The 16,579-nt window shown below is 47.8% G+C and overlaps 1 protein-coding gene across 3 annotated transcripts in view; it reads right to left on the reverse strand.

Annotated features, from left to right (window-relative positions):
* Positions 1-996: 996 nt before the first annotated feature.
* Positions 997-16,579, reverse strand: part of CTTN (cortactin) — a 34,119-nt gene continuing 18,536 nt past the window's right edge. For all 3 annotated transcript variants that reach the window (XM_035116883.2, XM_060275061.1, XM_035116892.2), the window contains 5 exons: positions 15,654-15,802; positions 12,206-12,307; positions 10,793-10,976; positions 10,060-10,128; positions 997-2,757 (listed from right to left, as the gene is read on the reverse strand). In XM_035116883.2, coding sequence (XP_034972774.1) covers positions 2,621-2,757; positions 10,060-10,128; positions 10,793-10,976; positions 12,206-12,307; positions 15,654-15,802 — 641 coding nt within the window. In that variant the 3' untranslated portion in view covers positions 997-2,620. The remainder of the gene's footprint in view (positions 2,758-10,059; positions 10,129-10,792; positions 10,977-12,205; positions 12,308-15,653; positions 15,803-16,579) is intronic.

Consider the following 16,579-nt stretch of genomic DNA (forward strand, 5'->3'; position numbering starts at 1 on the left):
TCCATGGGGTCACAAAGCGTCAGACACGACTAAACAACAAGAACAACAAAAGGTAAAGGACGTTCAAGTCCAGTCAAAGGTGACCATGGGGTTAGGGTGCTCATCTCGCTTTCAGGCCAAGGGAGCTGGTGTTGGTCCAGAGACAGCTTTCCGGGTCATGTGGCCAGCATGACTAAACCGCTTCTAGCAATGGAATACCGTGATGGAAACTAGAGCACATGGGAAATGCCGCTTACCTTCCTGCTGCAGCGGTACTTGTTTATCCATTTGCACTGGTGTGCATTCAAACTGCTAGGTTGGCAGAAGCTGGGACAGAGCAATGGGAGCTCACTCCGTCACGCGTATTCGAACTGCTGACCTGCCAATCAGCAAGACCAAGAGGCTCAGTGGTTTAGACCACAGTTCCCTTCACCTTCCCCATGTCTACACCAAGGCCACTTGATCTTAAAAAGCTCTGCTGGATAATACTGAGCCCACTATGATGTATTAGCTACATATTTTGCAGAGAAAGCAGCTCATATCCAGGCCAATTTAGTTGCCCTAGTGCAGTGTTTCTCAACCAGTGTGCCTCCAGATGTTTTGGGACTACAACTCCCATCATTCCTGACCACTGGTCTTGCTAGCTAGGGATGATGGGAGTTGTAGTCCCAAAACATCTGGAGGCACACTGGTTGAGAAACACTGCCCTAGTGAATACAGAGCTAGAGATGGGTGGAATTAGCACATTGATTATGTTGTACCCAAGGATGCAGACAATGTGCTCAGGGGTGTAAGGTCTACTGTGTGCTCCTTTGACCTTAATAGTCCTTCCTGGATGGTGAAATCTGCTAGAATTGGGCTGTCCATGTGGCTCACCAATGGTTGTGGGTGCCTCATTGAGAGCTGGAGTGACCAAGGCTTTCTCACATACTCTGAGATAGTTTTGTGTGTTTTTTAAAACTAGCTCAGTATGTGATAAATAAAGCCTTTAAAACACACACACAAACAGGCTCTGCAGATGGTTCCAAAATTTTATTCGAATATTTAATTTACAAAAAAGGAAAAAAGGAATAATGTACCCTATGAGGTGTCCTATGCAAAACTTGGTAAGATTAACTGCATATAAAATCTGGCCCAACCCAATGTAATACTATTAATGCAATCAGGAGACAAATAGAAACCAGTGGGAAACAGGTAAAAGTCACATTCTTCTTAAAGATTGTCCCAACTAGTCAATTCCACCACCCCCCATGATCCCACCCCCAAGGCCTTCTTCCTAGATACACTGTATGTACACTGCCATTTTACATAAATATTATTTTAATATTCCACTGGGCTTACCTATGAGACTTTTTCACTTTTTCTTGCTCAATCAGTTCCTCCCTGAATTCCTCCAGTCAAGTAGAAATGGACAGGACACACACACTGAACACGTCTTTGGTAGGGATGCTCATGTGATCAAAATTAGTGACTAACCCAATATTTGACTTGTCCCATTGAAGTAGTAGCAAGAACTTCAGCTTAACATTTGGCAAGAGGCAGACACACTTTTACCGATTCGTGTTACTGGCAGTTTCAGCTGAACTTATAAAAAAGGTGGTAGTTTTCTACACATTGCTTAGTAGAGATTATCTGCTAGGTTTTAAGCTCCTCTTATTAACATTCCTTGAGTGAAATATGGTTGCATAACCAGCTTACTACACAGCCGGCCTTCTCCCGCTTCCAAATCATAAAAATCTAGTATGTATGTACACACCTATTGCCTCATTTTAACCTTCAAGGCAGCAGTGTTATGAACTGCATGCAGTAGATGGATGTTATTTGCAAGACAATGACAACCGTCACTTCTTGGCAAGTCTCTCAGGACCAAAAATCTCACAGTGTTCTGGGCACGGGGAGAAGAAGCAAAACAGGGTTTTCTTTTGCCAATATATTGGGAGGCTTCCACTGGAGGAGAACACAGACAACAAATGCTTATGGCAATGGCATCAACCCTCTTTTGGACTGAATGAATGGTGGCTGCACAAGGGAACTTTCCACTGGATTGCAGTCCTCAAGAAAATATTTTTTTAAATGTATCTGCACTGGATCCTTCCTATTATCAATGTAAAAAGGTTTTTCCTATGGAGTAATTAATTGCCATCAACTGCAACTCTCTCAGGTCCTTCTCCTATGTTCCCTATATATGGAAATGTGATCTATAAAGTTGCACGGCTAAGATCTGGGAAGCTGACAATGAGTAGCTGAGAGTACAAGAGGCTGGACATAATTACCGTACTTGGGAATTCAGCGCACAAACAGCTACAAAATGAGACATGCAGTTGCCGTCAGAAAGAGCTAAAAATGCCTTGGAGACTGTTGTGAACACCATCACCAATTTGGCCAAAAGGAAAAGTCCCCATTTTCAAACCGCATTAAAAACCTATGATAACAGGCTGAAGTGGGGAATGCGAGGGTTACAATATATTAAGCGATTTCTGAGCCCATAAACATTTGTAAAAGCATCGGCAAAATATCTTAAATATAAAAGGAATATGTATAGACCCCCTCCATCCTCCGGAAGAAAAAGAACATGATTTGTAGTGTAATAAATCAGACGAATGATCACGGTATTAAGGCATAAATGGTAGGACATTATTTCCTATTGCCTCAGCTCGACATAATTAGCTGGGAAGAGCCCGTATCTGCCTTTGCACACTCCCCTCCACCAACCATCATCGATCATTTCAATGTTTGTGATGATGTCGTCAGGATCAAAGGAAATTTCATCATCACCAGCTGTGGAAAGAGCAGAAGCAACTCTCAAGTTATACAGATATAAAAGGGGGAGAACAGCTAAGGTACTAAATAATAGTTAATTATGTTAATCTGTGTTCAAGCAGGGTTCTCATTGATGGTTATAAAGAGGGAAAGGGTCTTTGGTGTTGCAGAGTATGGGTTACACCCAAGACATGGGAACACAGCTCTAGATTGCACCAGAGACCCCAAACTCCCATATGAAATACCTTAATTCTATGAGAAACATGTGATTCTTTTGCCTAGGTCAGGCTTCCTCAAACTCAGCCCTCCAGATGTTTTGAGACTACAGTTCCCATCATCCCTGACCACTGGTCCTGCTAGCTAGGGATCATGGTGGTTGTAGGCCAAACACATCTGGAGGGCAGAGTTTGAGGAAGCCTGGCTGTCACAGTGGCCGGAGTGGACTACTTCAGAGTAACGACGCTACGCAGCTCTGCATTTTATTCTTTTATTGGTGCTGCGTATTTACAGTGCTCAAGTCATTGCTATTTACACGGAGCGATGTTGTCAGTCGGTTTCAGAACCTCCTAATGGCTTTTGGCGCGTCTTTCTCCAACACAAAAGCTTTGGCAGACCCATCCTCTTGCCCCTCCTCTTCCTGCGTAATTCTGGAGTTGGAGGGATGGGTCTTCCCCCCTTGCTTGCCCCTTCCTGTCCCACCTGGGACCCTGGCTCCTCTACCTTGCCTGAGCCTCGGACACGACTTCCTGCTTCCCCACTGGAATCGGAACTCTCCCTGCTTTCCCCTTTGCTCGGGGACGGGCTTGAACTCAGGAGGGGAGGGACTTCGCGATATCCCCTGTCCCTCACATCCACCCCCCTCCCAAGCTCTCCTTCACCCCTCCCCAGGCCCCCCCCATGTGTCGGTGACGACTGGAAGCCTAAGAACTCAGTGCTCTCCGAGCCCGTTGGTGTGAATACCTCCCCCCAGTCCTGCGAGCCCCCCCCTTCCGCCTGGGCTGACGGGAATCCCAAAAAGTCCGTGGCGTCAGAGCTGGTGGGGGTAAAAACGTTCTGCCAATCTGCTCCTTCCTCTGACTGGGTGGATCTCGGTGACACCCATACCTCATCCTCTGGTTCCTCAAACTCCGCTTCCCAGCGCCATGGTGAGCTGCTCTCCCGTGCCTCCTCCTCCTCCCCCTCCCTTTCCATGTGCCAGGGCTTGGGTCTGTGGGGAAAGAGGGCGTGAAATTCTTCCACCAAGAATTCCTCCTGTATCTGAGTGGCTGGGACCCATTCATTCTGGGACGGTGGAGCATCCTCCCATGCCATGAGGTACTCCAGTCCCCCCACCCCCCACCTTGAATCCAGGATGGCCGTGGCCTCATTGAGTTGCTCCCTGCCTTCCCTCTCCCCCCCTCCCTCGGGGGTTTGTTCGCTGTCTCGGAGCCTGCTGCTTTCCCTGTACGGCGACAGCAGCGATCTATGAAACACTGGATGCACCCTCATGTCCTCTGGCAGTGCCAGCCTGTATGCCACCGGGTTTACCTGTTGCGTGACCGTGAAGGGGCCCAGCCTTTTGGGTGCCAGCTTTTTGCACCTCCCTCTGGTGGGAAGGCCCTCCGAGGACAACCACACCTTGTCCCCCACCCTGATGACCTCCCCTTGTCGCCTGTGGCGATCTGCCCCCTTTTTGTACGCTTCCTTGGCCCTCTCCAAGTGTTCTCTGAGCTGCTGGTGCACCGTCTCCAGTTCCTCTGCCCAATCCTCAGCCTGTGGGCCCTCCTCCTCCTCCTCCTCCCTCTCCCTCTCTGGGAAAGATCTGAGGTCGCGCCCGTAATTGGCCTTAAAGGGCGACACCCCTGTGGAGACGTGCACTGCATTGTTGTAGGCAAATTCTGCTAGTGGCAAGCGATCCACCCAGTCCGTTTGCCGCTGGCTGACGTAGCATCTCAGGTACTGCTGCAGAATGGCGTTGACCCTCTCCGCTTGTCCGTTGGTCTGCGGGTGTCTAGCCGTCGACAAGCTGACCTCCACCTGCAGGAGGTTCATGAGCCGCCGCCAGAACCTGGAAACAAATTGGCGGCCACGATCCGAAATAACCCTTAAAGGTAATCCATGCAGTCTGAAAATGTGATCAACAAACAGTTTGGCTGTCTCTTCTGCCGAGACTGCCCTGGCACACGGTATAAAGTGACACATTTTGGACATAAGGTCCACCACCACCAACACTGCAGTCTTACCCCTGGACGAAGGCAGATCTGTGATGAAGTCCATGGACACCACTTCCCACGGCCTGTGTGGTGTGGCTAAGGGCTCCAGCAACCCTGGTGGCGCTGCTCTGACCACCTTCGCCCGCTGGCAGGTGGTACAGCCCCTTACATAGTCTCGAACATCTTCCCGCACCCCTGGCCACCAGAAGTGTCTCATGACTAGGTGAGCGGTTTTGTCCCTTCCAAAATGCCCCGCTGTAGGGTTGTCGTGCATCTGCTTGAGGACCGTACGTCGAAGCTGGGTGGTGGGTAGGTACAGCGCACCCTTGTAGAAAAGCAGCCCTCTGCGTTCTGCAAAGTCTTTTGCCTGCTCCCTCCCCCCTCTCAGTTCTCTGAAGATGCGGTTGGCAAATTCATCCGCTGCCGTCAGTGCTGTGAGTTCTGCCTCGCTCACCACAGCTGCTCCGCAGGACCATGCCGACGGGGGGAAAATGTGCCTTGGGGCTGGTGGCGCCTCCTCCTCCATGTACTCTGGCTTGCGGGAGAGGGCATCCGCCCTGACATTCTGCTCCCCCGGGATGTAGTGGATGGAGAAGTTGAAGTTCGAGAAGAACTCTGCCCACCGTATCTGCCGCTGGTTGAGCACCCTGGCAGTTCTCCAGAACTCCAGGTTCTTGTGGTCTGTGCACACCTGGATGGGGTGCTTCGCGCCCACCAGGAAGTGTCGCCAGTGCTGGAACGCAGCGTAGATCGCAAGAAGTTCCCTATCAAACACTGTGTAGTTGCGTTCAGGCTGTGTCAGCTTCCTGGAGAAGAAGGCACAGGGTCTCCACTCCCTGTTGGCGTCCAGTTGCAACAAAATTGCGCCCACAGCTTTTTCAGAAGCATCTGTCTCAATGCGTAGGGGCGCGTCCTGCACCACATGGAACAGGTTTTGGTCTGAGGCGAACACTCTCTTGAGGCTTTCGAACGCTGCTTGCGCCTCTGGTGTCCACTTGAACTTCTGCTTGCCTCTCAGGCAGTCCGTGATGGGAGCCGTAACGCGAGAGAAGTTCTTGATGAACTTCCTGTAGAAGTTAGCGAAGCCTAGTAGGCGTTGGGCATCTTTGCGCGTCCTGGGGCTGTGCCAGTCCAGGATGGCCTGCACCTTGTCCTTGTCCATCGCCAGCCCCTTGTCTGACAGCTTGTAGCCCAGGAAGTCCACCTCCTTGGTGTGAAACTTGCACTTCTCCAGCTTCACATACAGGTGGTTCTCCTTCAGGCGTTGCAACACCTCTCTGACATCTTTCACATGCTGCACTGGGTCATTCGAGTAGATAAGGATGTCATCTAGGAAGACCAAGCATTTCCTGAAGAGGAGGGACCCCAGGACGTGGTGCATGAAGGCCTGGAAGCATGCTGAGCCCCCTTGCAAACCGAAGGGCATCACCAGATATTCAAAAGAGCCCAGAGGCGTGAACATCGTGGTTTTCCATTCATCTCCTTCCCGGATCCTGATCAAGTTGTACGCCCCCCTTAGGTCCAGCTTGGTGAAAATCTTGCCCCTGCGTGCCGCTGTCAGGAGATCATCCACTCTGGGCATGGGGAAAGCCACGGGCTCTGTCACCGAATTCAGCCGTCTAAAGTCCACCACAAGACGGCGCTGTTGCGTGTCTTTCTTGTCCACCCAGAAGACCGGGCTGCCCCCTGCTGCCTTGCTTTCCCTTATGAACCCCCGCTTGAGGTTCTTGTCGATGAAAGCGCGCAGATCCTCCAGCTCCTGGTCTGACATGGCGTACAGCTTGGCTGGGGGTATAGTTGCCCCTGGCACCAGGTTGATCTGGCAGTCAAAAGACCTGTGTGGGGGTAGGTGGTCGGACTCCGCTTCGCTGAAGACCTCCTGCAGGTCCCAGTACGGCTTGGGTATCGCCTCACCCCCTTTGACGTGCATGGTGGCCACCGTGGCTATCGGAGGCCCCTCCCCTGGTTGGTGCTGCATGCAATGTTCCAGGCAAAAGTCCGATCCAAAAGTGATGCATCTCTGATGCCAACTTATGGAGGGGTCGTGGCGCGCCAGCCAGCTCATGCCCAAGACGATGGGGGGGTCTGAGATGGTGGTGACGTTGAACGCCAGTGTCTCTGAGTGCCTTCCCACCGTCATTCTCATGGGGGGGGTTTGATGTGTGATGGCCCCTCCCAGCAGCTCCCTGCCGTCAATGGTTGCTACGTGCAGAGGAAAATCCAACTGCAAAAGCTGGATTTGGTGCTCTTCTGCAAAGCTTCTCGAGAAGAAGTTGGCGGACGCCCCACTGTCAATTAAGGCGAGGACCGTCAGGGGATAGCCATTTGGGAGCGTTAGCGTCACTTCTAGAACCACTCCTGCTCTGGGAGGGGTGGGCTGGCTCTGCACCTCTCTGTGCGGGTGGGCGGGCTGGGGCTGTTGTCTGCTGACTGTGCCTGGCTGCTGCCCCTTGTCTCCTGCAGCCAGGCTTTCCCGTTTCCCTGCTGTGGTGCTGCGTCAGTGGGGGAGGGCACCACCGTTCCCGCCTTTCCTTGCCACTCCCTGCGATGTGGGCAGTCTCTGACGAGATGCTGGGGTGAGTTGCAGAGAAAGCAATTCCCGCCCCTTCCCTCCTTGCGTCTTGGCGCCGCTGGGGTTTGAAAAGCCCGCGCGCGCGCGCTATCAATCTGCATGGGCTCCTGGTCCTGGCTGGCTCCAGGCGTGGCCTGAAAGGGTTGTTGAGGGAGTGGCTTCTCCTGCGACCGTGGGAACCAAGCCCGCTTTGCGCGCGTCGCTTGCTTGTCGTTCCACCGGGATTCCTGCCTCACCCCCACCGCCAGAGCTGCTTTGCTCAGCTGATCCATAGTACTGGGCTTTGGACCTCTCGAGAGTTCATCCTTCACCTCCTCGCTCAAACCCAAGTAAAACGCAGCTTGCATGGGAGGCGAATCCAAAACCCACCCCAGTCTGTGCACCAGCATGGTGAATTTCGCCCAATATGCGCGAACTGTCATATTTCCTTGGCGTAAATTATGCAGTTCCTCCTTAGTCTGGTCCAAATGACTATCGGACGAATACATCGTCCTCAAACCTTCTAGAAATTGTTGGACATTTTTCATGCAAGGATTCTTGGTTGCGATTAATGGTCTTAGCCACTCCCTGGCTGCTCCGGTGAGATGTTCCACAATAAACGCTACTCTGTGCTCATCATCGGGGAACTCATTCTGGTGCAGCTCAAGAGCATACACGATCTCAGTCTCAAAGCCCTGAAACTCCTTCGGGTCTCCATTGAACTTGCTTACAAGGGTCCCTGCTCTCCTTCCTGGCAGCACTTGGACTTGGGGAGCCCCTCCCGCCTTGTTTTTCTCTGCATCCAGCTTGTTTTGGAGGTCTACCGCCACCGCCCTTAAATGCTGCTCTTTTTCCTGGAGCTCTCTCACCTGTTCCGCAAGTTGTAGCCGGTCGTCCTGGACCTTCTTAGTCTCCTCTTTAGCTGCCTTCAATTCTCCCTGCGCCTGCAGCGACAGCTGTTGCAGTTCTAGCTGGGCTTGCTCAGCGATCTGCCGCCACTTCTCCTCCTCGGACACGCTCATCCCGGCAACTCCGAAGTAGCCCAAAAATGATTAGGAGGTTGCTGTCACAGTGGCCGGAGTGGACTACTTCAGAGTAACGACGCTACGCAGCTCTGCATTTTATTCTTTTATTGGTGCTGCGTATTTACAGTGCTCAAGTCATTGCTATTTACACGGAGCGATGTTGTCAGTCGGTTTCAGAACCTCCTAATGGCTTTTGGCGCGTCTTTCTCCAACACAAAAGCTTTGGCAGACCCATCCTCTTGCCCCTCCTCTTCCTGCGTAATTCTGGAGTTGGAGGGATGGGTCTTCCCCCCTTGCTTGCCCCTTCCTGTCCCACCTGGGACCCTGGCTCCTCTACCTTGCCTGAGCCTCGGACACGACTTCCTGCTTCCCCACTGGAATCGGAACTCTCCCTGCTTTCCCCTTTGCTCGGGGACGGGCTTGAACTCAGGAGGGGAGGGACTTCGCGATATCCCCTGTCCCTCACACTGGCCGAGGTGGTACACGAGAACAAGATCGAAACCATTGAAGATTGTTCCTGGAACGTGTGTGCCAGATCATGCCATCACCAAGGACTACTTCCAGATAGGATACTTGTTTTTTTTAATGGTCAGGCATGATGAATAAGTGCGTTTGGAATTCACATGAGAACTCTGCGAAACTCTTTGCTGATTTGCTGTGGCACTGGGGTCTTTGTCCTCCAGATCACCTAGGAAAGCAATCCTGCAGTGGAATCATTACCAAAAGGAAAGCCCCTTTGAAGCAGATTGCAAAAGGGAGACTGTTTGGCAAGGATTCTCAGGGGAATATACTCGGCATACTGGAAAGCGAGTATGGTGAGTGACACAAACCTTGCAGAAGAACGGGTAATCCAAATCTCAAGAGCAAAACAAAAATGCTTATGTAAAATTGGTAACTGGGAGAGTTACCAATTATTTTTATCATCTACTCACTCCTGCCACAGATGTGGAAATGTATTCTTCAACCTAGAGGTGGAACTAATAACCCTTTCCCCAAAAGGCAATGTAGATTCTCCTATGGAGGCAACTATTTGGTGTAACGAATTACCACAAACTGAAATTCAGTGGTCTCAATCAGAGTCAGTGATTTAAGCAGAAAATACTTCTCTGCCATATAGCAAAGCTGTGAGATGTAGCCTCATCCCTACCTTCTTGGCTTCTGAGATACCATCAGGTGTTGCCTACACACCTTTAAAGCAGGTGCAAGGGTTAGAAACTTAGTGTTCTCACCTACTGAATTTTGCACCCACCATTCCTGTGCTTGTGACAAGCGCTGAAAACATTGAGCATTGTATGAGATAGTGTTTATTGAAGCATATTATGTATCAGGCATCCCCAAACTGCAGCCCTCCAGATGTTTTGGCCTACAACTCCCATGATCCCTAGCTAACAAGACCAGTGGTCGGGGAAGATGGGAATTGTAGTCCAAAACATCTGGAGGGCCGAAGTTTGGGGATGCCTGTTATATATATATGATCAACATAACTCCATGCAATATATATATTTTTTAAAAAAAAATCAGAACTGCAGAACTAAGGATATGTATTGCTTACCAGCCTGGTAATCATATAAGGCTATCGCTGTTATTCCAAGGTCGTTTTCGTATTCGTAAGTACTTCCATCTAAAGGGAAAGGGACACATTACTACTATGCATGACACAATAAAGGGATATGTGAATTTCTTAAACTCATGTACTAACATGTAGTCTGACACATAAAAGTTGGTCTCTCCCATATTCAGTTGCATCATCCAACAAAGGTTCTAATCACCATTTAAGATCATTTTTATTGCATGAAGCCAAGACCTAGTAGGCTGAGGTTGCAATCCTAGACATGTTTACTGGAGAATAAATCCCACCGAGAGGGACTTACTTTCAGATGCCTAGAATCATTAGATATCCCTGGCCCAGCAAATGCCCTATATGTAATACCATTAACACCTTACAAGTCAAGCTAGTATGCCTTTTCCCCAGTTTTGTTTTTCAGAAAGCACAGACCCCAAATATTTATAGGTTTGTATCTGATGCTACTCTAAGAAGCTCAATACAGCACAGAGAGGCTTCCCAGGTAAATCTCCCACCCAGAATTAGCTAGACACAGCCCTGCATAGCTTTAGAAAAAGAAGGAACCATCTACTCAAAAGTATTACCTCCTGGCTCCTGTCACTCACTGAGTGTTTTCTAGCCTGAACATCTCAAACTACCAGATCTGAGAACAGTCTACCATTGCCTAAAGCCATGACCAAAGAGATCTCTCTCTCCTAGGTCAAAAGACAAGCTGTCGAACCTGCTTGGTACTGGTTTCCTGCCCCAGCCACTTCATACACCGTCTCAGATTCATACTCTGGCTCTCGCTGACTGACTGCTTCTTGGTAGTCAGATTCTTCAACTTTGTTGTTGGTTTCTGGCTCGTGCGCAGCTGAGTAATTTGCATTTGAATTCTTGTAGCCAGACTCAAAGGAAACGGCATCCTAGAGGGAAGGAGAGGCAGCCAGAACATAACAGAGAGAACTTCAAGTACATTGTTGTTACAGAAATGCAGAATTATTACTGCCTCCCTTAGGAGGAGGAAACCTCAACCCTGGGGGAAGGGTGGTGGGGAATGCAGGGACTCTTAAGGCCTTCTCCAATCCACAGCCTGGACTAGCATGTGTTCTTGAATATTCATAGCTCCGTCTTGAATATTCATAGCTCTGTCTGTTTTGCCTCTGACGGTGACTCTGACCCCACCCAGAGCTGGCACGAGGCTCTCAGAATGTCCCTGTTGGGCTAATAAAGGTGCCCCACCCCCGGTACACAGGACACAATGCACAGCACACTACATTAATGCATATAGGGCTAAAGTGTGCAGGGCAAATACTTCTTCTTCTTCTTTGGTGATCACATGTAGCCGAGGAAGATTGTCTTCCATAAACATGGTTTTAACAATGGGTCCGTAAGTGACTGTGGAGGCCAATTCTGGATCCACACGTCCTTCCACAGTGGGGACACTGGTTTCCGGGCGGGACTTGATCACGGTGTGGATTTGCCTAGCGTGCTTTCCTCTTAGCACGTTTCTGACCTTCCTAAGCGCTTTCAGCTGAACATGCTTAGAAGCCTCCCCGTGACCAGGAACTCCTCCTCAAAAATGAGGAGCAAATGAAGATAGCCCATGGACTGCTTGCCTTTTGGAGACTGCTGCAAGCTGACAATTTGCAAGTGCCCTTCCGACAGATCAATTCCTTGGCAAAGTAATTTGGCAGACTCAAGGAGAAGCTGGGGTGGTGCACTGCAACAGCCACATCACAGTCATTGTGGGAATACAATTGGACAGCATGTTTGTTCATTATGCAGCTCAAAGTCTGCTCGTCACTACCCTGTGATAATTCATTCAAGCGTATTCTCATTTCTCCCCATGATCTCTCCCTTGCCGAATGTTCCAAATTTAGCATAGCAAATGTGATTAAATCTATTACAATCTTATTGTCCTGAGTGGTATAAGGCAGCTTCCAGAGATTCCCCAGTTGGACTACTTGTGCATATAGCCTAACACTGTCTCCTGACAAGCAGAGGAGGCACAGAACTCTTTCACAGCACTTCCTACCTGACAGGTAGATGTCAGTGATTGTACCTGGGAGCTTCAGCATGCAAAGCATTTGCCCTCCAGCTAGGGCTTTGCTTTTTTCCTGTTTGGCTAAATGACTATAGCTAGCAAACTAACCTCATAGACTGGACTTGACGGCAATTTTTCTTCCACAGGCTGCGGTGCGGGAGCAGGAGCAGGAGATGGAGGTGGAGTTTGTTTCTTGGCTTTGGCCTGTTCCTTTAAAAGAAAGAGGGGGAAAAACAGAGTGGGTGGGCGGGAGAAGAGATATGGATCAAAGCAAGATCTGTAGCACAGACATGACACAACAAGAGGAGCAGGAAGTTTGTGGGCTGCACTTACACGCAACACTACTACTAACTTGCCCCTCTATTAAAAAGTGAGAATTTGTAAGGAAGGTAACTTATTTTCTGCAGCAGTTTCACTTATGGAGTCACACTGCAGGAGGCTAAAACAGAAAGCAGGCACGGCGAGGAGAATACTTAACAGTAAGACTATGATGAGGTCGTCCTTTAAATCCTCCACAAGGAGTTACCCTCCAGTTACAACTACTGTACCATACAAGGAGCATGTGAGCCAGTGTGACCATGTTGAGAGCTTGCAACTCAACGTAGTCAGTGGCAAGCTGCATGAATATGGCAACCAAGTTACCCCACTCATGGGCTGACTCTTATGCCATCACTGCTGCTCCATGAAGCAGCACCGTCGCAGTGAGAATGGGCTGGCAAGTATGTTATTTCCTTCACAGGTTCCACTTGCAAAGAGAATTCCACACCATAAGGCAAGATGCCTGTATTGTCTGTTAAGTCCTTCCTTCACCTGTTTTGTTGATTTCTATGTATCCTTAAGCATGAGAGGCTGGTTCCCTTGCATTAATTCACCAAGATCCTATTTTAGAAATGGCCTCGCAACATAAAGGCACTGCATTTTCCAATGCAAAAGACATCACCTTTCTGACAAGCTGATTGGACTTAAGGGTAAAGGACAGGGAGATGAAAGATGGCCTAAATGTGAACTGCCAGGTGGAGCACTGTCAGAGGCAGCAGCTGCCACCAAGACAGTGGGAGTCAGAAAGGGGTTTTGGAAGCCTCCTGTTCCCTAGACTCCCAGAAACAATCATGCCAATTAACAGCAACTGGTGTGAGGTGGAACAACACAGGTGACACTGGTCAGCCTTTCTGGAGCAACTGCCAATGGGGTGGAGGGAAGAAAGGCACCCCAGGATAGGAGATTGGATCAAATAATGCTTCCAGGTGAAAGCTGAAAGAGTCACAGAAGGAAGGGCAGCCCCTCTTGTCCCTAGATAAGCAGGGGACATACAGCGAGTACACTTGTGGCCTCCTGCTTGCTGTAAACAATTGTGGAAATGGCAATAGTTAAATCTGCTATATCCTACACATTTCACTTTATTTATCCATATTTCCACATTGCTGCTGCTACTGAGGGAGGGAAGAGGGCACTGTGTGTTTTTGCTTTCTATTGTTAGTGTATTGTATTTGTTGTATTTTTATACTCTTCTATTAGCTGATTATGTCACTGTATGTATCTTTATTTCTCTGCCACGGCTGATTAGTGAAATCGCTGTAGGATTTATTAAACACTGCACTTTTAAGTCTCAGTTGTTCGCTTAAGTCAATATATGTCTGGGCAGCAAGACATGAAGGAATGCTGTTTTTACAAGGAGACTATATATTTTTACACTGGCCAGGTGCTTATACAAAGAGGTAAACTATTTTTAGTTGCAGTTGTACTGATGAATTGTTGCTGCCATGACTTTGTGGTTTAGATGATATATTATTGTGTACAGTACAGTTGTTTTATCTACTGGCCGCCAGCCGTCCTCAGTTCCACATTGAAAGAAGAACAGGATATAAGATTTGTGAATACACAAAATTATTAGCACTGGGTTATAAGTGATCTGTTCAATGTTCCTGCCATAAACATTTAGGTACTGTGCATTTTCCTGATGGTGAATTACAATACACAAGAGCGATGACTATAACACTGATTACTATATATCTCCCCACCCCCACCCACCCACCGCAAGTAAGCATTGATGGGAAACAAGTCTGTAAGTCTTCCCTTGTCTAGTTAACCCACTAACAAGACAAGACATACTACAAAGCTGGGAGAGGAACTTATTTTTCATTTGTAGTCCCAGGGCTGTGGTCTGGCACACTAAATTGTTACCAGGTGTTGTGAATGCAAGCAGTACAGGACTGCTGCATTTCATTTCACAGAGCCCACATATTCTGTAGCAGACAGGCAATTTCTTTCTACATCAGTGTCTCAAAGGCAGGAGTCAGAGTGGGTGGCAGTAGGAAGACCCATGCTGGGTGCCGCTGCTAGTAATTTTCTGCAGATTAAGTTGTAGAGCACTTTCTAGGACTTATAGATAGTCCAAAAGAGGTAGGCTTTTAGGAGCAATAATCTAGTATCTTTGATCATTAGAAATAAAAGTAAAAACTACCACCTTGCTTTCCTCTTTCTTAGATTTAAATGACATCATCAGGGATACAGATCATATGATGAGGAAAGGAATCGGTTGGGAGCAAGGATACAGCCAAGTTACGGTATATTTCTTTAACAGAGAACACTCAACAGAGGTTGACGCTTTTAGAGAGAGAGAGAGAGAGAGAGAGAGAGAGAGAGAGAGAGAGAGAGAGAGAGAGAGAGAGAAAGAAAGAAAGAAAGAAAGAAAGAAAGAAAGAAAGAAAGAAAGAAAGAAAGAAAGATCCTTCTAGTGTATTTATTCCAGCTGGCTCTACATATTTTACTGAGGAACTGCCTCTGCATTTTGCCAGCTACTTAACTCAAACCTTACAGGGCAAGAAAATTTTAAAATTGCTCAGCCCCATGCAAACCTCCTTCTCTATTGTTTAGTTGTGTGCCCCAATCATAGGATCAAGCTTTAGGGTCATAAAGGAGGCATGCCTGCCATCTTCAGGACCCAATTCTATCCCACTGCAGCTCAGAACAGCTCAACAATGATTCTATTGCCAGCACCAGAGCAAGGAAATCAGGGGGCTGAATGTCTCTGCAAAAGTAAGGCTAGTGACCTATAGGATGCTAGCAATACAGAGTTACACCAAGAGGTTTCTTAACAATAAAAGGAGCAGTTCAGATGAAGATGGAGGTCCTAACAGGAAACACAACATGGGTAGAGGTTCCTGTGCCCAGTCCACACACAAAGGGATTGGTTGACAACAGCGCACATTTTATCAGCAGAAACTTTCTTTTTATGAGCTTCATCAGTTGGGGTGTATACTGCAGTGACAACCAGAAAGCAGGGATGCTAAGAATATCTAAAAATAGCTTCCTTCCCTCCTCATAGTTTTGAATCCATAATTTGGATTACAGCCTAATTAATGAATCCTGGAACTAGGAAGACTTTAAGCAAACAATAACCAGACCTATTTAAAATATGTATTCTAGTTCTGAATCATAAAAGTTTACAGCTTTCTAGAAGTTTTAAAGTTAATTATTTTCTAAAAACAAAATTCTGACTTTTTTTCTCAAGGGTGGGAGAGGGGGGAAGAAAGACAAAACAATGAATTTCACCGACTTCCAGCGTCCTCCTGGCTTCCTCTTGTTCTTGCTTGTCCTGTGCCATTCTTTGAGCTCTTTCAACTTCCGCCTTCCTCCTATCCTCCTGCTCTTTATCCTTAGCTAGGTTTTCAAAGTTAGCTCTGATGTTGCTGGTTTTGTTATTTGCTGTAATAGTAGAAATATTGAGACGTTCATTTTACAGGGCAGATTCCTATGCAAACCTCCACAACATACAGATCCAGAGTTAACTGGTAACCAAAATTAAGACTAAGCAAATTCTTTATACTTAGAAAAAGTAATGTAATCCCCTGAGAAGCCTGACTCATTCACCTTCCTACTAAAAACAGATGCTGCAAAAATTGGAACATATTGAAAGTTCAGGCCTAAATGACTGACTTAAAAGTTAGGAATTCGGGAGTCATTCCAGCAACAAGGCCAAGGATTAGCTGACACGTTCAATTTAAAATGATGACTCCCTTCCTGAGCAGACAAAAAAGAAAATACGTTAGAAAGTCGATCCAATTTTTATTTCGCCATTCCAAGCATAGAAAGCTAAATGCACCTAGGAGATTTAGTACTTATGCACCTAGGAGATTTAGTACTTATGCTGATGCAATGACTGCACTCCCATGTAATGCTTAAGCATGGCTTGGCATTTTGAGGGTGAAATGCAGTAAACCTCAGGCTCACAAACCACCACCACCCCTGAAATGTTGCTACAAGGAGTTGCGAAGTTTTCCTTTCATTTTATAGATTAACCACATTTGATCTGCCATCTGAACTTGGGGGAAACTGTGGCTAGCCTTAGCTTAATGGAAACTAGTCACCTTCAAGCCATAATTTAAGAAGCTGTCTTGTTTTTATTCACCATAGTTAAGATTAACTTGGGATTCAGTTGCAACACTAAACTGTGGTTAATCCAAAACAAAAGCTGAAGTTCCG

The sequence above is a fragment of the Zootoca vivipara genome, chromosome 1 (genome assembly GCF_963506605.1).
Source record: "Zootoca vivipara chromosome 1, rZooViv1.1, whole genome shotgun sequence".
NCBI classification, from domain to species: domain Eukaryota; kingdom Metazoa; phylum Chordata; class Lepidosauria; order Squamata; family Lacertidae; genus Zootoca; species Zootoca vivipara.